Here is a 23,606-nt window from a genome sequence, read left to right on the forward strand (position 1 = left end):
CAATCCCTCTTTCTTGATGAAAATAATTACTACATCAGTGGTCACTTTGTTTCTCATTCTCCAGTGTTTATGGGTTATTATGACAACTTCCTCCCTCTGGTTTTAGCAGTACCATCTGACATCTATAATTTCTGTTACTTCTTCTCTTTCTCCTTCCCCTCTCCATACAAACATGCTCTGAAATAAGAGCAAAATTATGCTGTCCCCCGATCTTCTTATGTCTTGAACTGTTTTCCAATGATTCTTCTATCAAAATTCAATGTAGGGAAGTCTATAAGCTTGTTACTAAGATCATGGCCAAGGACCAGCAGCATCAACACCACCTGAGAACTTACTAGAAATGCACAATCTCAGGCCTGCTGAATCAGAAAGTGCATTTTCAATGACACCCCACTGATCTATTCAGGGATGGGACGTTCTCTTCTGTCTTGAGTGCACATGACATTAAATGTGTATTGCCAAATTACCTGTTCCAGATTTCCAACCACCCATTATTCTTGTGGCAATATTCAAAAGAGAAACTTTCTTTTTAAGTATAACCTGAATGTAAAGACAAACAAAATAGTCAATACATAAAATATATCTCATAGGCTATGCAATAAATAATTCAAAATATAAATGAAAGAGTAAGTACCTTCCAGGCCGATTGTTTCTGAGGAGACACTGAAAAGCAAAATAAATATATAATCCATCATATGTAAATATGATAAAGTTATCCACACATTCATGCAGTGTTAGCATCAAGCTGTATCCTCCTGCCTGCGCTACTACAGGATTTGATGTTTTACAGTTTGTGTCTTTGGGACAACAACATGAGGAAATACACTGAAGAAAATAGGAATACAGGCTTCCAGAAAATATACAGTCAGAAATTACAAAGAGGTACTATGCGTCATGTGTGTACTACTGAAATAAAAAGTGTGAATATCAATGTGGATATGCCGAATGATGAAAAGAAATGTGATCTAAAATTAGAGGAGCAACTCATACACCCAAGAATCAATGTCAAAGAAGGTACTAAATGCTACTGCATGTTTTTCATGCGAGACATCAGAAGGATTTATACCATTATACTGCAAGTATTCATCATGCTCTTTAACTTGCCTGCTAATTGAGCAGGTACACAATGACAAAGACACGTAATAGAGTGTACACTTCACAAGTCCTCAGTGGAAGTGTCCCAGCTTCAACAGCTTGGATATAGGTTGGGATAATCCTGTATATAATATTCTTTATTTCTCAAAACCATGTGGTGTAATAATATGCCTACATTTTTTGTGTCCTCTAATTTAGGCTACAGAAAGGTTCTTCATCCACTCATGGCAACAAAGTATAATACATAAACCTTATCAAAAAGTATAATAAATGATCAAATTTGACATACAAAATAAAGTTGCTACAAGCATTAGATATGAGCAACCTCTTACATTTGGAAATCACTCCAATATTCATTGAAAATAAGAATTTTAAAAGTCAATTAATGAATTCACCATTATTTTTCTTTCTAAAATACTCTGGTATAAAATATCCTGTTATTCTCCAAAGCATTTTCATTAAATTGCTATTTTTACCCAAAAGTTAGCTAATTGAAAAGCAAAGCCAACATATGCATATTCATGCTTATCTCATTTGAATAACTAATATTAACAAAACGTGTATCTCTGATGCCCAACAGTAACAAAGAGGAATAATGAGTCACTGTGGTTTATTCCAGTTCTAGTACTCCTTCCTGCTTCCACTGGTTCCTAAAGCAGCCAAAATCAAAGCTTCTTTAACGAAAATGTTCGAATATGCAACTGAACTCAGGTTTCCTCAGAAGAAACCCCAAAATTACATAAATAACTTCTTTTTTCCCTCCTTCCTGCCTGACAATCCTCTTCCTTGAGGAAAGTCATTGCTACATCAGTGGTCTCCTTAGCTCTCGTTCTACAGTGTTTATGGGTTATTACCATAATTTCTCCATCTGTTTTTAGCAATACGATGTGACGTCTGTAAAATCTATACTTCATCTCTTTCTCCTTCCACCCTTGGTGAAAACATGCAGTAGAATTAAAGCAAAATTATGCTGTCACCTGACTCTGTATGTCTTTAATGGCTCTCCAACGTTTCCTCTTCCCAATTTCAATGTGGGTAAGTCTATAATCTTACTGCAAAGATCACGTCGAAGACCAGCAGAATCAGGGTCACCCGAGAACTCACTACAAATGAAGAATCTCAGGCGTACTGAATCAGAATGTGCAGCTTAGACGAACTCTCCACTGATTTATTTGGGGAAGGGAAGTTCTCTTCTATCTTGATTGAACATGACATTACATGTGTTTTGCAAAATTACCTGTCCCAGATTGTTGTCCATCCTTTATTTCTGTGGCTATATTCAAAACAGAATCTTTCTCATCACTTGTAGCCTGAAAGGGATTTGAAACAAAATAATCAATACGTAAAGCAGGTCTTGTGGACTATACAGTTAATAGTTCAACATAGAAATGAGACTTTCATTACCTTCTCAGCTGGTTCTTTCTGAGAAGACACTGAAAAGCAAAAGGGATACATAATCACTCATATATACATATGATAAATTTATCCATACATTCATGCAGTGTTAGCATCAAGCTGTAGCTTCCTGCATGTACTAGTGTAGGCTTTGACGTTTTCTACTTTTTGTCTGGAGACTGGAACATGACAGAAATACACTGAAAAAAAGGAATACAGGATTCACAAAATATACCCTTACAATTTCAAACATGGTATGATTCGTCATACGTCCAAAACTAAAATAAAACCGTGTCAATATCAATGTGGATATGCTGAGTGATGAGGACAAATCAGAGGAGTAACTCACACACCTGAGAATCAATGTCAAAGCAGGTGGGACATGATCCCGCATGTCTTTCTTGCAAGAAATCAGAAGGATTTACACCATTATACTACAAACGTTCATCATGCCCTTTAACTTGCCCAATAACTACAAGGTACACAATTACAATGACAATTCAGTTAAATGTACACTTCACATCTCTTCAGTGGAAGTGTCCTAAATTGATCACCTTGGATATGTTTCCTGAAATCCAGTAGATAATATTCATTATTTCTCACACCTATGTGGTGTAATAATTTGCTTAAGTTTCTTGTATCCACTAGTTTAGCCTTCTGAAAGTTTCTTCATCCACTCATGGCAACAAACGATAATATATTAGCCTCAATAAAAATATCATCAATTACCAAGGTTAACATACTTCTACAAAGTAAAACTGCTACAAGCATTAGATATTAATAAGTTTTACATTCAGAAATCACTCCAATATTCATTGAAAATGACCACTTTAGGAGTTAATTAGAATTCAACATCATTTTTGTTTCTAAAATAGCCTTGTTCGGAGTACCATGTTAGTCTCTAAAGAAGTTTCATTAAATAGCTATTTTATCCAAGAGTTAGCTCCTTGAACAAGGAAGCCAATGTATTCATATGCAAGTTTATCTCATTTTTATAACTAAAGTCAACAAAACAGGTATCTCTGATGCCTAAATGTAACAAAGAGGAGTAACGAGTCACTGTGGTTTATCCCGATTCTAGCATTGTTTCCTGCTTCCAGTAGTTCCTGGAGCAGCCAAAATCAAATCTTCTTTTATGCAAATATTCCAAATGCATCTGAAATGAGTTCACTCAGGTTTCCTCAGCAGAAACCCCAAAATTATATAAACAACTTCTTCTTTTCCCTCCTTCCTGCCTCACAATCCCTCTTCCTTGAGGAAAATAATTGCTCCATCAGTGGTCTTCTTAGTTCTCATTCTACTGTGTTTATGGAGTTATTTGGATCACTTTTCCCTCTGTTTATAACAATATGATACGATGCCTACAACATCTATTACTTCATCTCGTTCTCTTTCTCCTCTTGATGGAAACATGCTGTAGAATTAAAGCAAAATTATGCTGCTCCCTTAGCCTGGTATGTGTTGAACTGCTCTCCAATGGTTCTTCTTCCCAATTTCAATGTAGGGTAGTCTATAATCTTACTACTCAGATCATGGCCAAGGACCGGCAGCATCAGGGTCACCCGAGAACTCACTACAAATGAAGAATCTCAGGCGTACTGAATCAGAACGTGCAGCTTAGACGAACTCTCCACTGATTTATTTGGGGAAGGGAAGTTCTCTTCTATCTTGATCGAACATGACATTACATGTGTTTTGCAAAATTACCTGTCCCAGATTGTTGTCCATCCTTTATTTCTGTGGCTATATTCGAAACAGAATCTTTCTCGTCACTTGTAGCCTGAAAGGGATTTGAAACAAAATAATCAATACATAAAGTAGGTTTCATAGACTATACTGTTAATAGTTCAAAATATAAATGAGACTTTAATTACCTTCTCAGCTGGTTCTTTCTGAGAAGACACTGAAAAGAAAAGGGATACATAATCACTCATATGTACATATGATAAATTTATCCATACATTAATGCATGGATAGCATGTTAGCATCAAGTTTTATACTCCTGCCTGTATTACTGTAGGCTTTGATATTTTATACTTTGTTGCTTGGGACTAAACATGAAGGAAATACACTGAAGAAAACAGTAATACAGGCTTCAAGAAATATACACTGACAATTTCAAATGTGATATGACTTTCTCCATATGTCTAAAACTAAAATAAAACCATGTCAATATCAACGTGGATATGCTGAGTGAGGAAGACAAATGTGATCTAAAATCACAGTCCAACTCATACTCCTGGGAATCAACGTCACAAGTAGGTGATACATGCACCCGTATGTCTTTCATGTAAGATATCAGAATGATTTGGAACATTTTACTGCAAACATTCATCATGCTCTTTAACTTGATCGATCAGTGAGAAGGTACACAATTATAATGACACTTTAGACGAATGTACACTTCACATCTCTTCAGTGGAAGTGTCCTAACTTAATCAGCTTGGATATATGTTTGGTGAATTCTAGTATGTAATATTCATTTTTTCTCACACCCGTATAGTGTAATAATGTGCCTACATCTCTTGTATCTTCTAGTTTAGCCTTCCGAATGTTTCTTCATCCACTCATGGCAACAAGGTATAATATATCAACTTCATCAAAAAGTATAATAAATTACCAAATTTGACATACTTATACAAAATAAAGTCGCTACAAGCATTAGATATGAATAAGCTTTTACATCTGGAAATCACTCCAATATTCCTTGAAAATAACGATTTGGGAGTCAAATAATGAATTCAACATTATTTTCACTTCTAAAATAGTCTGGTTAAAGCATCATGTTATTCTCTAGAGAATTTTTATTAAGTTGCTATTTTATACAATAGCTCCTTGAAAAACAAAGCCAACGTATGCATATTCACGTTTATCTCATTTGAATAACCAATATCAACAAAACATATACCTCTGGTGCCCAATAGTAACAAAGAGGAGTAATGAGTCACTGTGGTTTATCCCAATTCTATCACTCTTTCCTGCTTCCAGTAGTTCCTGGAGCAGCCATAAATCAAATCATCCTTTATGCAAATATTCTAAATGCATCTGAAGTGAGTTCACTTAATCTAAGAGTTATAATTTAAAAAATCATTTTGTTTATACTCATGAAGACTCCTGATGTTTTTACATTTCCTGGATTCAGCAGTTCGGCCTTCTCACTGTCTCTTTGTCCACTTTTGCAAAAACATACACATAAGTGAAATAATGTGTAATCAGATTCCTATGAAAATAAACTAAACAAAGTTGCTAAATCACTAGAGACTTCCTTTCTTATAAATAACCAACCAATATGACATAATACATATATATACATATGTCATGATTGTCATGATTATTGGCAGTTATCTGTTTAGTACTCTGAAAATGCATTCTTTGATTCCTTTTTTCTAAATCTAGTTTCACATGATATACCATAGGGGTCTCTCAGGTTATTTTACAAAATACCTCAGCAAACACAGCTTTCCAAAAAAAAAACAACAACAAAAAAAAAACTGGTGTGAATGAAGCATGTATCATTGATGTGCAAAACTTCTAGGGAGAAGAAATGAGACCCTGTGGGTCACCCTCATCCTTCTTACTTCTGCTTTTGCTTTCCATTAAGTGACTTCCCACAAGTCTCCTCATCAGAAACCTCCAAATTACCTAGCTAGCTGCTTTCTTTGTTTACACCTGCCCAATTTGACACTATTTTTCGTTCATAAATCCAATATCCATATTGGTGGACTTCATTCTTTGACCTCCACATTCGTTTCTTCATTATTTTCACCACCACTGTATTGTGACATCTGTACAATCCCATTCTGATACATCTGAAGATAAGGTTTTGCTTTATTAAAATGTTAAATGTATCAGACACTTGACTAACTAACGTGTACAAATTCCTTCTTCACAAAAGCAGCCCCATGGCCTTCTCTATCCCATAGACACTCTTTCACAGCTGTTCTTCACTCACATCGGTTTGAGCATCTATCATCTCTCATTTTGTCTCTATGCTTTCACCTCATATTATGAGTTATTATCATAGGCTCAGCAGCCTATCTTACCTATTTTCCTCTCCAGGAGACAGTACTGAGTAGTAAATTAGAATCTTCCAGGATATGAACACTTTCACGTACACAACACTTTGTGGAGCTATTTTATGTTTAACTACCCATAACACCACTATGTCTATGCTTTCCAGAGAAACAAGCTCTGAAATTTTATTGAATATAACCTATTTAAAAACTTCTTTAACTACAATGACAGTCTCTCCTTGATGCACCAAAATCTTCAGAAATAACTTGTGAAGACTTGAAAATATGTCAGTAATTGACATGAAAAATGAAGCACTGACATAATTTTTTGCAGGTATAAAAAAGACAAGCTGAGATCCTTACTAGATCCAAGAAGAGCAAAGTACATTAGACAGGAAATAAATACAGAACAGAAACATTTTCATTTGTAATGAAAATTCCTCTATTTAGTTTTCAGAAAAGAAAAAAATACAAACACATACACACACACACATTCACACACAAAAACCAGAGCAATATGGCTTTACAGGGTGTTTCTTCATCAAAAGGCCTATTTGTCACTTGACATCTGGGAACACTCTATAGGGATCAACAAAGGGGTTCTAAATTGTGACCTGATTAGTTTAGAGTTTAACATTCATGAAGGGGAGCCAAGAGGACAAGTAACACTTTGACCATTGGCCATTTCCACTCCTTACTCTTATTCTCTGAAAGGCACACACTGGATTTTCTCAGACTTAGGACATGTCAAAAAGACATGCTTTAAGGGGGAAACAGTTGCAATCAACACAGCATGGGAGAGATACAGATATGCTTGCTGGGATTTCCAATACTTCTGTTTCATTTCTAATATAGCACAAATCAATAAAAGCAACCATGTAAGCATATCCATGTTGGTATGTCATCATATTTAAGTCCATATGGTATCAGCATGAAGAGAGCATAATATGCTATAGTCATCACATGGCATATCATGAGATCATACAATAAATCAAGAAATACCTCACTGGGTCAACGTGGATAGATCTGAAATATATATCACTGATTTTACAAAGACCAAGTTGCATTCATTAAGTGCAGTGCCTGAACTTTTCTACAAGTTTTTAATACACAAAATCAAGTTCTACATGTTATCTATGAATGTGCATATATGTTGTAAGAGGTTTTTAATGTGCATTTGGGTGATTTCTTTTTTTTAAATTAATTCAAGCTCTTGGTTACATGTCAGCAGTAAGCTTTAGTATTATAGAAAACCCAAAACTGTAACAGCTCAGAATCACCATCTTAAAAGGCTGTGTCTACCAAAGAGTCAGGAAAGCATGACTACTTACTTTCTTCATTTTTGAAACTCAGAGGTACCTCATGCACACTCCCAAATAAAACTGCACAAGTTCCTTAGTTGAATTAGATCCCATTTGTCAATTTTGGCTTTCATTGCCATTGCTTTTGGTGTTTTAGTCATGAAGTCTTTGCCCATGCCAATGTCCTGAATGGTATTACCTAGGTTTTCTTCTAGGGTTATTATGGTTTTAGGTCTTACTTAAACGTTTAAGTCTTTAATTTACCTTGAGTTAATTTTTGTATAAGGTGTAAGGAAGGGGTCCAGTTTCAGTTTCCTGCATAAGGCTAGCCAGTTTTTCCAACACCATTTATTAAATAGGTAATCTTTTCCCCATTGACTGCTTTTTGTCAGGTTTGTCAAAGATCATATGGTTGTAGATGTATGGTGTTACTTCTGAGGCCTCTGTTCTGTTCCATCGGTCTATATCCCTGTTTTGGTACCTGTACCATGCTGTTTTCATTACTATAGCCTTGTAGTATAGTTTGAAGTCAGGCAGTGTGATGCCTCCAGCTCTGTTCTTTTTGCTTACAATTGTCTAGGCTATATGGGCTCCTTTTTGGTTCCATATGAAATTTCCAGTAGTTTTTTCTAATTCTGTGAAGAAAGTCAATGGTAGTCTATAGCATTGAACCTATAAATTACTTTGGGCAGTATGATCATTTTCATGATATTGATTCTTCCTATCCATGAGCATGGAATGTTTTTCCATTTGTTTGTCTCCTCTCTTATATCCTTGAGCAGTGGTTTGTAGTTCTCCTTGAAGAGGTCTTTCCCATCCCTTGTGAGTTGTATTCCTAGGTATTTTATTCTCTTTGTAGCAATTGTGAACGGGCATTCACTCATGATTTGGCTGTTTGTCTTTTATCGGTGTATAGGAATGCTTGTGATTTTTGCACACTGATTTTGTATCCTGAGACTTTGCTGAAGTTGCTTATCAGCTGAAGGAGATTTGGGGCTGAGATGATTTGGTTTCCTAAATATACAATCATGTTATCTGCAGAGACAATTTGACTTCCTTTCTTCCTATTTGAATACCCTTTATTTTTTCCTCTTGTCTGATTGCCCTGGCCAGAACTTCCAATACCATGATCAGAGTGAACAGGCAACCTACAGAACAGGAGAAAATGTTTGCAATCTCTCCATCTGACAAAAGGCTAATATCCAGAATCTAAAAGGAACTTAAACAAATTTACGAGAAAAGAACAAACAACCTCATCAAAAAGTGGGTGAAGGATATGCTCAAAAGAAGACATTTATTCAGCCAGTAAACATATGAAAAAAAGGCTCATCATCACTGATCATTAGAGAAATGCAAATCAAAACCACAATGAGATACCATCTCACGCCAGTTAGAATGGTGATCATTAAAAAGTCAGGAAACAACAGATGCTGGAGAGGATGTGGAGAAATAGGAATGCTTTTATATTGTTGGTGGGAGTGTCAATTATTTCAACCACTGTGGAAGACAGTGTGGTGATTCTTCAAGGATCTAGAACCAGAAATACCATTTGACCCAGCAATCCCATTACTGAGTACATAACCCAAAGATTAAAAATCATTCTACTATAAAGACACATGCACACGTATGTCTATTGCGGCACTATTCACAATAGCAAAGCCTTGGAACCAACCCGAATGCCCATCAGTGATAGACTGGATAAAGAAAATGTGGCATATATACATCATGGAATACTATGAAGCCATAAAAAAGGATGAGTTCATGTCCTTTGCAAAGACATGGATGAAGCCTGAAACCACCATTCTCAGCAAACTAACAAAGGAAAATAAAACCAAATGCCACATTTTCTCACTCATAAGTGGGAGTTGAAGAATGGGAACACATGGACACAGGGAGGGGAATATCACACACTGGGGCCTGTCAGGGGGGTGGGGTCCTAGGGGAGGGATAGTATTAGTAGAAATACCTAATGTAGCTGATGGGTTGATGGGTACAGTAAACCGCCATGGCACATGTATGCCTAAGTAAAAAACCTGAATGTTCTTCACATGTATCCCAGAACTTAAGGTATAATACAAAACAAACAAACCAACATTAATTCAGGTTGTTGGTTACCTGTAGGCAATGAATTGTAGTAGTATAAAAGATTCTAAGACTAAAACAGCTCAGAATCATTGCTTTAAAACCTTGTATCTACCAAAGAGTCACCAAAAGTGATTAATGACTTTATTCATTTTCCAGAATCAGAGGTATCACACATACCCAAACTCACAAACAAAAGCACACATGCACACACATATGCAGAAATTCAAGCTGGTAATCAGAGCATGTGATTGGGTGAAGATTCAAAGGTTCTCAGTGTGACAACACCGACATAAAAAAGTTGAAGTTCTAACACAATTGTAATGTCAGCTGGTATAGCTTTTCTCTAGGTAAAGGACAGTATTGCAACCAGAAATTGAAACACTGAAAAATATTTATAGTTTCAAAATTCACCTCCTTGAACCCCTAACATGCATACAAATTCCACATTGGGATCTTTATCACAACCTAAAAGGAAAAGCGTCTGAGCTACAGCTCACATTTTTAAAATTTCTTTTCCTTGTTCTTCTAAATATCATTTTATAAGCATAGACACTAACAACAGCATCAGCATCATTTAGATCAAATCCTTCTATCCTATTGGGGTAAAAGAAGTAAGAATCAGAAGACTATGAACATTTCCAATATACTCATGTCCTTCTTTCCAGATGAAATTTGTATTGGCAAATTTACCTTTTCCTGGAGGTGGTGAATCCTTCCTTCTCATGGGTACTTTTGAACTAGGATCTGCCTCTTTCAGAGTAAGCTGAATGGGTTTTACGACATAATGATTATTATATCATGTATATATAACAAAGCATTTTGTTAATTAAAAATGAAAATATATTTGTTTACCGTGGATAAAGGAGGTCGCTCAGAAGATTCTACAAAGCAAAAGGGACACTTAATTAAGTTTTCATGAAACGTAGTCCAGATTTCAAGAGAGAGATTAGGTTTCACATGACTACAACTAACACAGGAAAGTACTTCTACCAATGTGACCCTCTTAACTGAAGCCAAAAAATGTGATGTCAAATGAAAGGCCCAAATAGGACCCCAGAAGGATAAATGTCAAAGCCCATGGTAGAATGCTATGGTGTACCCTGAAGAAATCACCCAAGAACCATTTATACTATAATACAACAATAGTTCTCCTGTTCTTCATTTTGTCCTCTAACTTAAAAACTATCAATTTCATTAAAATGTATCATTCACTTCTGCTTGCAGGATGTATTCTCCGTTCATTAGTTCAGATATCTACATACAGAACCATAGTTAACAAAAATACTCAGGTTGTCCACAGTCATGCAGGCTTCTGGTATTTTTCCATTTCCTGGATTCTCAACTTTAGCCCTCCTGCCATCTCTTCATTCACTTATGCAAAAAATGTATACATTACACTCCAAATACCTAATGTGTAATTAGATTCCCATAAAAAAACTAACCAAAATATTTGAAACATCAGAGGCTTTTTTCGTGTTAATCACCTTTTATATATCAGAATATTTGCAATGATTATTGACAGTTACATTTTAACAAACCTGCACGTTGTGCACATGTACCCTAAAACTTAAAGTATAATAAAATAAATAAATAAATAAATAATACTTAAGAAATATATTTCTTGATTGTTTTGCTTCCACAGTCAGTTTGACGTGCAGTGCATCACATTTTGCTAACATGAAGCACCTATCCTATTGTCGATGTGTGACCCCTACAGAGAGAAGAATTGAGTCCCTGTGGTTTACTCTCATTCTTCCATCTCTGCTTCCATTAAGCTCTGAAGCAACAATAATCCAATATTCTGTTCGAGTGCGAATATACCAGGCCCACATAAAGTGAGTTTTCTCAGTTTTCCTCATCAGAAACCCCCAAACACCTAGCCAGCTGCTATCTTTATTTACACCATCCCACCCTACTTGCACACTTTTTTGTTGATAAATCTAATCTCACTATCTGGTCTTCATTCTTTGCCTTTCTTCATTATTCTCACCACCCCTGTGATCAAACCAGTAAAATCTCATTTTTATAAATATGAAGATATGGTTTTCCTTTATTAGAATATAAAAGTTACAGAAAATGGACTAACTTGTACAAACTCCTTCTTCACAATAGCAGCCCCATGTCCCCCTCTCTCCCACAGACACAGTTTCTTAGTTTCTATTCACTCACATCAGTCTCATTGAGTATCAACTCTCATTTTATCTTTACGGCTTTATTTTACACTGGGGGTTATTATCAAAGACTCAGCAAACTATGTTACATATTTTCTTCTACACAAGAGATTACTGAGCAGTAAATAAGAATTTCTTTGGATATAAACACTTTTATGTACACAAACTTTTTGTGAAGCTAATTTATGGTTAAATACACATTACACCATTATGTGTTATGTGTTCCAGAGAAACAGGCACTAAGATTTTATTAAACATATTTAATTTAAAAACTTCTGCAATTACAATGACATAGTCTCTGCTCAATGCAGCAACATCTTCAAAAATCACTTGTGAAGACTTCGGAAAATGTCGGTCATTTACGTGAAAAATGAGAGCATTAAGTGACAACACTGCTTGCTGGTATAAATAAGACAAGGCTAGATCCTTACCAGATTCAAAGAAATCAGAGTGCCATGGACAGAAACAAATATATAAAACAGAAAGATTTTCATTTCTACCAAAAATTCGTGTATTTAAAGTTTTCAGGAAAGGACAAAATACAGGAAAACACAGCGGTGAGGTGCTACAGAGCATTTCTTCATCTGGAGACTATTTATCATTTCACATCCGGAAACCCTTTATAGGGCCCAACAAAGGGGTTCTAAACTGTGATTTGATCATTCCTGGAGTTCAACATCTATGTAAGGAAGCCAAGGTACCAAATGATACTTTGGCCACTTCTTCTTTCCAATGTCATTCTCTGAAAAGCATACACTGGAGTTTTTCAGAGTCACAACATGATGGAAAAACATGGCTCTAAGGGGTAATGAATGTAGTCAATACAGCTATGGCAGTGTATACAGCTACACTCAAGGTATCTGAAATACTTCTATTTAATTTCTTATATAGTACAAATCAATAAAGGCAACTACATAAGCAAATCTATGTTGGTATGTCATCATATTTATGTTCATTTTGTATCAGCATGAAGAGACTTTAATTAATTGTGGTGCAGTCATAAAATGGCATACCACAAGACCATACAACAAATCAAAGATGACCAAATTGTGTCAACCTGGATAGATCTGAAATATATACCACTGATTAGAAAAGCCGAGTTGCAACTATTGTGTATGCTGTGTGAAATCGTATAGAAGACTTGATACTTGGAAACAGATTCTACATATTACCTATGAAAGTGCAAGTATCTTGTAAAGTATTTTTAATGTGCATTGCAGTGACATAAAAGTAAAAAACGTTAATTCAGGCTGTTGGTTACCTGTAGGCAATAAATTGTAGTAGAAGAAAATATTCTAAGGCCAAAACAGCTCAGAATCATTGTTTAAAACACTGTATCTACCAAAGAGTTACAAAAGAATGATTAATCATTTTATTCATTTTTAATCAGAGATACACACACACATACACATGCAGAAACTCAGTCTGGTAATCAGAAGATGTGATTAAGTAAAGATTCTCAATGTAACAACACTGACATAAAGGAGCTGAAGTTCTAAAACAATTGTAACGTCAGCAGGTATAGCTTTTCTCTAGATGAAGAAGAGAGAAGAGTATTGCAATCAATTTTGAAGCACTGAAAATATTTAGTGTCAAAATACACGTCCTCAAATCCCTAACATGCACAGGAATTCAAAACTGGTATCTTTAGATGATGACAACCTTAAAGGAAAAGCATTTGGGCTACAGCGCACGGTGTAAAATGTCCGCCTTATGCCTTAAATATCATTTTATAAACAAAGATATTAACAAGAACATCAGCATATTTACATCAAATCCTTCCATCTCATTTGGATAAAAAGTGGGAATCGAAAAACTATGAGCATTTTCAATATTTTCATTCTACATTTTCTAGAATGAAATTTGTAGTGGCAAATTTACCTTCGCTGGAAGTTAGTGAATCCATACTTCCTAAGAATCTAGTTGAAATGTGATCTCTGTCTTTCACCGTATGCTGAACGGGTTTGACAACATAATGATTAACATATCATGTATATATCACAGAACATTTTGTTAATAATTAAAGAAAATATGTTTACCGTGAATAAAGGCCGTTGCTCAGGAGACACTACAAAGCAAAAGGAACACATAATTGACTACAGGTAAATATGACACAGCCTACCATCAATCATGCAGTGTTTGTATCCAGCTGAAATCTTCGTGCTTGCCCTTGAAATTGTTACCCATTAGGCTTTGGGTTCCTTTGCTCTTGTTTTCATTAGCACACAAACATGACAGGAATATGCACAAGAAAAATCACAATATAGATTCTATAAAACATGCAGTCCAGATTGCAAGGGTGACATTAGGTTTCACATGACTACAAGTAACATAGAAAAGTATTTCTACCAATGTGAGTCTGCTGGATGAAGCCAAAAAAAGTGACATCAAATGAGAGAACCAAAGTGGACCCCAGAAGAATAAATGTTAGAAACTATGAAGTTGCAATGAGAGTGCATGAAAATGTATCATTCGCAGCCAGGCGCGGTGGCTCACGCCTGTAATCCCAGCACTCTGGAAGGCCGAGGCGGGCAGATCACGAAGTCAGGAGACCGAGACCATCCTGGCTAACACGGTGAAACCCCGTCTCTACTAAAAATGCATAAAACTAGCCAGGCGTGGTGGCAGGCACCTGTAGTCCCAGCTACTCGGGAGGCTGAGGCAGGAGAATGGCCTGAACCAGGGAGGCAGAGTTCACAGTGAGCTGAGATCCCGCCACTGCACTCAAGCCTGGGTGACAGAGCCAGACTCCATCTCAAAAAAAAAAGAAAAGAAAAGAAAAGAAAATGTATCATTCGCTTCTGCTGGCAGGAAGTGCTCTCAATCATTAGTTTAGATATCTACTTGGAGAAAAATCGTTTCTAAAAATACTCATGTTATCCACAGTCATGAAGACTTCTGATATTTTCAACTTCTGCATTCTCAACTTTAGTTCTCTTGCCATCTTTTCATTCACTTATGCAAAAAAGTATGCATTACACATCAAATAACTAATGATTACTCATATTTTCATTTACAAAATGTAACCAAAAATCTCTGAATCACCATTGACTTTTTTTTCATAATAATCAACTTTCTTTTTTTTTGACATGGAGTCTTGCTCTGTTACCTAGGCTGGAGTGCAGTGGCACAATCTCGGCTCACAGCAACCTCCGCCGCCCAGGTTCAAGTGATTCTCCTGTCTCAGGCTCCCTAGTAGCTGGGACTACAGGCACATGCCACCACGCCTGGCTAATTTTTTGTATTTTTAGTAGAGATGGGGTTTCACCATGTTAGCCAGGATGGTCTCCATCTCCTGACCTCGTGATTCTCCCGCCTCAGCCTCCCAAAGTGCTGGGATTACAGCCGTGAGCCACTGCGCCCGGCTTAATCAACTTTTGCACATCAAAATATTTGCCATGATTATTGACAGTTACACTTCTAGTACTCAAGAAATAGATTTCTCGTTTGTTTTTTTCTAGTCAGTTTGATATGCTATAGCATAGCAGCCTCTGAGGTACTTTTATACAATGGCTATTTCATCAAAAACAGCATTGTTTTTAAAGAAAACTGCCAATGTTTTGATATCCAACTGCATCCCAGTTCACTAACAAACATGAATGAAGCACATATCATTGATGTGTAACCCCTATAGAGAGAAGAAATGAGTTCCTGTGGTTTCCTGTCATTCTTCTACCCTCTGCTTCCAGTAAGCTCCAAAGCAGCAATAATTTAATCTTCTCTTTGAGTGGGAATATACTGAATCTACATAAAGTGAGTTATCTCAAGTTTCCTCATCAGAAACCTCCAAATTACCTAGCCAGCTGCTTTCTTAATTTACACCATTCCACCTCACTTTTTTTTTGTAAATATACTAATGTCCATTTCTCAACAATGAATATTATATTTTGATCTACAAGTTTAAGTGTTCACCAAAGTTTTAAGAAAAAGTATGCTTAAATTGAATTATATTTACTATTAAAAATTAATAAATTATATTTATAATTTAATTAAAATTAGGCTTATAATTTAATATAATTTAACAATTAATTTAGTTTTAAATTTATTTTAAATTATATTTAAATTAGTTATATTTATTTTCAAAAATTATATTATTAAAGCATAGAAATTATTCAGCTATATTCACTACCTCACCACCTTTGTTTTTTGTACACAAAAAATAACCTTATCATTCTTTGATTGCTCTCATGGAGCACTTTTTATAATACCAATACCATTTGCTTTTTGTCCAGTTGCTGGTAGTGCTTTTCCTTCCTATTTAAAAAAAAAAAAAGAAATCTTCAGAAAATGTTATATTTACTACTACTGAATCAGTCAGTAATTCAAGAAACATTTTCTGTGTCTATAAATTCATAAGGTCTATACTGGAAAATCTGATAATATGAATAAAATGCTAATTTTATTTATATATCAAGTGAAAAAAGAAATTTATAAAAACAAACAAAAGCAGAAAGACACAATTCATTATTTTTACAATTCAAGTCAATAAAATACAGTGATAGCACAAAGGCAATAACACTTATTTCTACTTGGGAAGCTTCTGAGACACTGCAAATTTAGGGTTATATTTTTAAAATAGACAAATGAAGAGTAAGAGTGTGAAGTGTTTCTAGTGAGGGCAGCATGTGCAAAAAAATAAAGCATGAAACAGCATAACCAATAAGAAATACCACAATAATGTGGTAAAACTTGGACACAGACAGAGAAAGTGGAGTGGAGAGATAAAATGGGAGAAACAGGTGAAACCACAAAATAAGTGTTATGCTGGAATGTAAATGTTTCTTTCGTGTAATGAGGGTCCAGACATAAGCAGATGAGTTAGATCAAAGTAAACATGTTTAGGAAAGGTCACCCTCAAAGACATATATAGATAAACATGGGGAGAAGAGAGAAACAAAAACGAACATTCCAAAAGTATAGGGCAGACAGTGTATTACAGTAATAAGATATGAGAAATGGTTAAAGGTAGAAAATACAAAATTTGATGAGTCACTGGATTGGCAATGTGAGGGAAACCTGGAGTACAGTTTTTCTGCTTCAATGTTTCATTGCTACTTTCTTGGTGTTATTTACTAAAATTGAGAAGCCAGATGACAGAGTAGATTACAAAGAGTCAGGAAAGAATCTGGAAGGCAGTTTGAGACCTATCAAATTTGAGGCACAAAGTGGACTTAGAAGACTGATCTGGGTAAATACATTTGGAGTAGAAATAGATGACCTTACTCAAAAAAACCATATGTTGTTGAGAAGGTCAACATTTGTAAAATATACTAAACTGGTAGGATTCAATAATTTAAACCTATGAAGAAACCTGAAGTTTTGAAAATAAAAAGAAAACAAAACATGGGATTCAAAATTTCAATTATATATTTCTATACTGGATTTAAAGATATATATTTTCTTAATGTATGCAGATATTTATTTATGGAATATTTTGGTCATCTGCATTTTTGAACTTAATAAAAACAGTTATCTAAACCAGTAATTCAAGGTATCCTAAGAAAGCTCATTTTTTAAAAATCATCTTAAAAGTTTTTAAATTGCACGAATGTTTATTCTATTATGGAATTATAACGCATTTTAAGTACTGCTAAAATATAAGAGAGAAATGTAAAACCTATTTTAAAGTTCATGTGGTTTTCTGATTCTCCTGAAAATGATATACTAATAGCTCTAATTGCCTACTTATGCCATAAAGATAATAGTTAAAAATCAGGGAAAGGATTAAGCAAAATAATCATATGATTATGCAAGCTGAAGATTTACATGTCTTCAAATACACTATGCCTGTCAATCAGGACCCAATACTCACATGAAGAGAGAAGAAATTTATTTTAAACATCAAGTCAAAAGGATTCCTGAGTTTTAGAGCTGAATAAATATATGTGCAAGGTATAACAACTATAACTAATAAAGTTAATAATGCTTCTAGAGAATAATACAAAATGTCGCAACTGAAGGAGATAGTTTTAACAGTAAAAAGTAATATTCCAGAGATAATTCTGTGCACTCTGTGGGCAATATTTCTTTCCTTAGGATTCTATAAAAATAGGTACTTTGATTAGAAAACAATCATGAGGGTTGATTGCAGTCATCACATGTATGTTCTTAAGTACAGATGTTATCAGCACAAGGTAAGTCAGACTAGCTCCAGAAATAAGTAATAATTTATTTCTTTAAGAGGGTTCCAGGTTAAAAATATATTTTTTCTAATTCAATGAATATAAATTAGAAACCTCCTTTAAAATTAACCAGAATTAGATCTCATTTGTCAATTTTCGCTTTTGTTGCCATTGCTTTTGGTGTTTTAGACATGAAGTCCTTGCCCATGCCTATGTCCTGAATGGTAATGCCTAGGTTTTCTTCTAGGGTTTTTATGGTTTTAGGTCTAACATTTAAGTCTTTAATCCATCTTGAATTGATTTTTGTATAAGGTGTAAGGAAGGGATCCAGTTTCAGCTTTCTACATATGGCTAGCCAGTTTTCCAAGCACCATTTATTAAATAGGGAATCCTTTCCCCATTTCTTGTTTTTGTCAGGTTTGTCAAAGATCAGATAGTTGTAGATATGTGGCATTATTTCTGACGGCTCTGTTCTGTTCCATTGATCTATGTCTCTGTTTTGGTACCAGTACCATGCTGTTTTGGTTACTGTAGCCTTGTAGTATAGTTTGAAGTCAGGTAGTGTGATGGCTCCAGCTTTGTTCTTTTGGCTTAGGATTGACTTGGCGATGCGGGCTCTTTCTTTGTTCCATATGAACTTTAAAGTAGTTTTTTCCAATTCTGTGAAGAAAGTCATTGGTAGCTTGATGGGGATGGCATTCAATCTGTAAATTACCTTGGGAAGGATGGCCATTTTCACGATATTGATTCTTCCTACCCATGAGCATGGAATGTTCTTCCATTTGTTTGTATCCTCTTTTATTTCATTGTGCAGTGGTTTGTAGTTCTCCTTGAAGAGGTCCTTCACATCCCTTGTAAGTTGGATTCCTAGGTATTTTATTCTCTTTGAAGCAATTGTGAATGGGAGTTCACTCATGATTTGGCTCTCTGTTTGTCTGTTATTGATGTATAAGAATGCTTGTGATTTTTGCACATTGATTTTGTATCCTGAGACTTTGCTGAAGTTGCCTATCAGCTTAAGGAGATTTTGGGCTGAGACAATGGGGTTTTCTAGATATACTATCATGTCATCTGCAAACAGGGACAATTTGACTTCCTCTTTTCCTAATTGAATACCCTTGATTTCCTTCTCCTGCCTAATTGCCCTGGCCAGAACTTCCAACACTATGTTGAATAGAAGTGGTGAGAGAGGGCATCCCTGTCTTGTGCCAGTTTTCAAAGGGAATGCTTCCAGTTTTTGCCCATTCAGTATGATATTGGCTGTGGGTTTGTCATAAATAGCTCTTATTATTTTGAGATACATCCCATCAATACCTAATTTATTAAGAGTTTTTAGCATGAAGGGTTGTTGAATTTTGTCAAAGGACTTTTCTGCATCTATTCAGATAATGATGGGGTTTTTGTCTTTGGTTCTGTTTATATGCTGGATTACATTTATTGATTTGCATATATTGAGCCAGCCTTGCATCCCAGGGATGAAGCCCACTTGATCATGGTGAGTTCATGTCCTTTGTAGGGACATGGATGAAATTGGAAATCATCATTCTCAGTAAACTATCACAAGAACAAAAAACCAAACACCGCATATTCTCACTCATAGGTGGGAATTGAACAATGAGAACACATGGACACAGGAAGGGGAACATCACACTTCGGGGACTGTTGTGGGGTCGGGGGAGGGGGGAGGGATAGCATTGGGAGATATACCTAATGCTAGATGACGAGTTAGTGGGTGCAGCGCACCAGCATGGCACATGTATACATATGTAACTTACCTGCACACTGCACACATGTACCATAAAACCTAAAGTATAATAATAATAATAATAATAATAAAGAAAAAAAAATTAACCAGAAATGGCTAGGCATGGTTGCTCACGCCTGTAATCCCAGCACTTTGGGAGGCCAAGGTGGGCAGATCACGAGGTCAGGAGATCGAGACCATCCTGGCTAACACAGTGAAACTCCATCGCTACTAAAAATATTTTAAAAATTAGCTGGACGTGAGAGCGGGCGCCTATAGTCTCAGCTACTCGCGAAGCTGAGGCAGGAAAATGGCATGAACCCGGAAGGTGGAGCTTGCAGTGAGCCGAGATCACCCACCACCCTCCAGTCTGGGTGACTGAAGGAGACTGCGTCTCAAAAAAAAAAAATGAACCAGAAATTTTAATTTTTATTAATTTATGTATTAATTAATTTTTATTAATTTTAATTTTTATTATTTAATTACTTAATTGCCATGATCATTCACCTGAAAGCTGAAACATTCTTACTACAGAGAGAGAGAGAGAGAGAGACACACAGACAGAGAGACAGAGAAAAAAAAACAATAAAATTCCAGCAACTTAACACCTGGAGAAAGAATTTTTATTCAGAATTCGAAAGAGTAATGTATGCCCTGAAAAATATGTATTTAGTAGAACATGGTTGAGACTTTAAAAATTTAAGAAAATTTAACCTAAAATCTTTATTTTATTTTATTTTATTTTATTTTTTTATTTTATTTTATTTATTATTATTATTATTATTATACTTTAGGCTCTATGGTACATGTGCGCAACGTGCCGGTAAGTTACATATGTATACATGTGCCATGCTGGTGCGCTGCAACCACCAACTCGTCATCTAGCATTAGGTATATCTCCCAATGCTATCCCTCCTCCCTCCACCCACCCCACAACAGTCCCCAAAGTGTGATGTTCCCCTTCCTGTGTCCATGTGTTCTCATTATTCAATTCCCACCTATGAGTGAGAACATGCGGTGTTTGGTTTTTTGTTCTTGTGATAGTTTACTGAGAATGATGATTTCCAATTTCATCCATGTCCCTACAAAGGACGTGAACTCATCATTTTTTATGGCTGCATAGTATTCCATGGTGTATATGTGCCACATTTTCTTAATGCAGTCTATCATTGTTGGACATTAGGGTTGGTTCCAAGTCTTTGCTATTGTGAATAGTGCGGCAATAAACATACACGTGCATGTGTCTTTATAGCAGCATGATTTATAGTCCTTTGGGTATATATCCAGTAATGGGATGGCTGGGTCAAATGGAATTTCTAGTTCTAGATCCCTGAGGAATCGCCACACTGACTTCCATAAGGGTTGAACTAGTTTACAGTCCCACCAACAGTGTAAAAGTGTTCCTATTTCTCCACATCCTCTCCAGCACCTGTTGTTTCCTGACTTTTTAATGATTGCCATTCTAACTGGTGTGAGATGGTATCTCATTGTGGTTTTGATTTGCATTTCTCTAATGGCCAGTGATGGTGAGCATTTTTTCATGTGTTTTTTGGCTGCATAAATGTCTTCTTTTGAGGAGTGTCTGTTCATGTCCTTCGCCCACTTTTTGATGGGGTTGTTTGCTTTTTTCTTGTAAATTTGTTGGAGTTCATTGTAGATTCTGGATATTATCCCTTTATCAGATGAGTAGGTTGCGAAAATTTTCTCCCATTTTGTAGGTTGCCTGTTCACTCTCATGGTAGTTTCCTTTGCTGTGCAGAAGCTCTTTAGTTTAATTAGATCCCATTTGTCAACTTTGGCTTTTGTTGCCATTGCTTTTGGTGTTTTAGACATGAAGTCCTTGCCCATGCCTATGTCCTGAATGGTATTGCCTAGGTTTTCTTCTAGGGTTTTTATGGTTTTAGGTCTAACATTTAAGTCTTTAATCCATCTTGAATTGATTTTTGTATAAGGTGTAAGGAAGGGATCCAGTTTCAGCTTTCTACATATGGCTAGCCAGTTTTCCAAGCACCATTTATTAAATAGGGGATCCTTTTCCCATTTCTTGTTTTTGTCAGGTTTGTCAAAGGTCAGATAGTTGTAAATATGTGGCATTATTTCTGAAGGCTCTGTTCTGTTGCATTGATCTATGTCTCTGTTTTGGTACCAGTACCATGCTGTTTTGGTTACTGTAGCCTTGTAGTATAGTTTGAAGTCAGGTAGCGTGATGCCTCCAGCTTTGTTCTTTTGCCTTAGGATTGACTTGGCGATGCGGGCTCTTTTTTGGTTCCATATGAACTTTAAAGTAGTTTTTTCCAATTCTGTGAAGAAAGTCATTGGTAACTTGATGGGGATGGCATTGAATCTGTAAATTACCTTGGGAAGTATGGCCACTTTCATGATATTGATTCTTCCTACCCATGAGCATGGAATGTTCTTCCATTTGTTTGTATCCTCTTTTATTTCCTTGAGCAGTGGTTTGTAGTTCTCCTTGAAGAGGTCCTTCACATCCCTTGTAAGTTGGATTCCTAGGTATTTTATTCTCTTTGAAGCAATTGTGAATGGGAATTCACTCATGATTTGGCTCCCTGTTTGTCTGTTATTGATGTATAAGAATGCTTGTGATTTTTGTACATTGATTTTGTATCCTGAGACTTTGCTAAAGTTGCTTATCAGCTTAAGGAGATTTGCGGCTGAGACAATGGGGTTTTCTAGATATACTATCATGTCATCTGCAAACAGGGACAATTTGACTTCCTCTTTTCCTAATTGAATACCCTTGATTTCCTTCTCTTGCCTAATTGCCCTGGCCAGAACTTCCAACACTATGTTGAATAGAAGTGGTGAGAGAGGGCATCCCTGTCTTGTGCCAGTTTTCAAAGGGAATGCTTCCAGTTTTTGCCCATTCAGTATGATATTGGCTGTGGGTTTGTCATAAATAGTTCTTATTATTTTGAGATACGACACATCAATACCTAATTTATTGAGAGTTTTTAGCATGAAGGGTTGTTGAATTTTGTCAAAGGCCTTTTCTGCATCTATTGAGATAATCACGTGGTTTTTGACTTTGGTTCTGTTTATATGCTGGATTACATTTATTGATTTGTGTATATTGAACCAGCCTTGCATCCCACGGATGAAGCCCACTTGATCATGGTGGATAAGCTTTTTGATGTGCTGCTGGATTCTGTTTGCCAGTATTTTATTGAGGATTTTTGCATCAATGTTCATCAAGGATATTGGTCTAAAATTCTCTTTTTTTGTTGTGTCTCTGCCAGGCTTTGGTATCAGGATGATGCTGGCCTCATAAAATTATTTAGGGAGGATTCCCTCTTTTTCTATTGATTGGAATAGTTTCAGAAGGAATGGTACCAGCTCCTCCTTGCACCTCTGGTAGAATTCGGCTGTGAACCCATCTGGTCCTGGACTTTTTTTGGTTGGTAAGCTATTGATTATTGCCACAATTTCAGCTCCTGTTATTGGTCTCTTCAGAGATTCAACTTCTTCCTGGTTTAGTCTTGGGAGGGTGTATGTGTTGAGGAATTTATCCATTTATTCTAGATTTTCTAGTTTATTTGCATAGAGGTGTTTGTAATATTCTCTGATGGTAGTTTGTATTTCTGTGGGATCGGTGGTGATATCCCCTTTATCATTTTTTATTGCATCTATTTGATTCTTCTCTCTTTTTTTCTTTATTAATC

At 35.8% G+C, this 23,606-nt stretch overlaps 1 protein-coding gene across 1 annotated transcript in view; it reads right to left on the reverse strand.

Annotated features, from left to right (window-relative positions):
• LOC100449147 (ankyrin repeat domain-containing protein 36A) overlaps positions 1–23,606 on the reverse strand; it is a 201,127-nt gene that overhangs the window by 43,155 nt on the left and 134,366 nt on the right. Inside the window, exons 61-69 of the mRNA XM_063720846.1 lie at positions 16,275–16,314; positions 14,100–14,128; positions 13,942–14,014; positions 10,742–10,770; positions 10,580–10,652; positions 4,365–4,393; positions 4,198–4,270; positions 2,500–2,528; positions 2,333–2,405 (exon numbers count right to left, since the gene is read on the reverse strand). Coding sequence (XP_063576916.1) covers positions 2,333–2,405; positions 2,500–2,528; positions 4,198–4,270; positions 4,365–4,393; positions 10,580–10,652; positions 10,742–10,770; positions 13,942–14,014; positions 14,100–14,128; positions 16,275–16,314 — 448 coding nt within the window. The remainder of the gene's footprint in view (positions 1–2,332; positions 2,406–2,499; positions 2,529–4,197; positions 4,271–4,364; positions 4,394–10,579; positions 10,653–10,741; positions 10,771–13,941; positions 14,015–14,099; positions 14,129–16,274; positions 16,315–23,606) is intronic.

This window comes from Pongo abelii, chromosome 22, assembly GCF_028885655.2.
Source record: "Pongo abelii isolate AG06213 chromosome 22, NHGRI_mPonAbe1-v2.0_pri, whole genome shotgun sequence".
NCBI lineage: Eukaryota > Metazoa > Chordata > Mammalia > Primates > Hominidae > Pongo > Pongo abelii.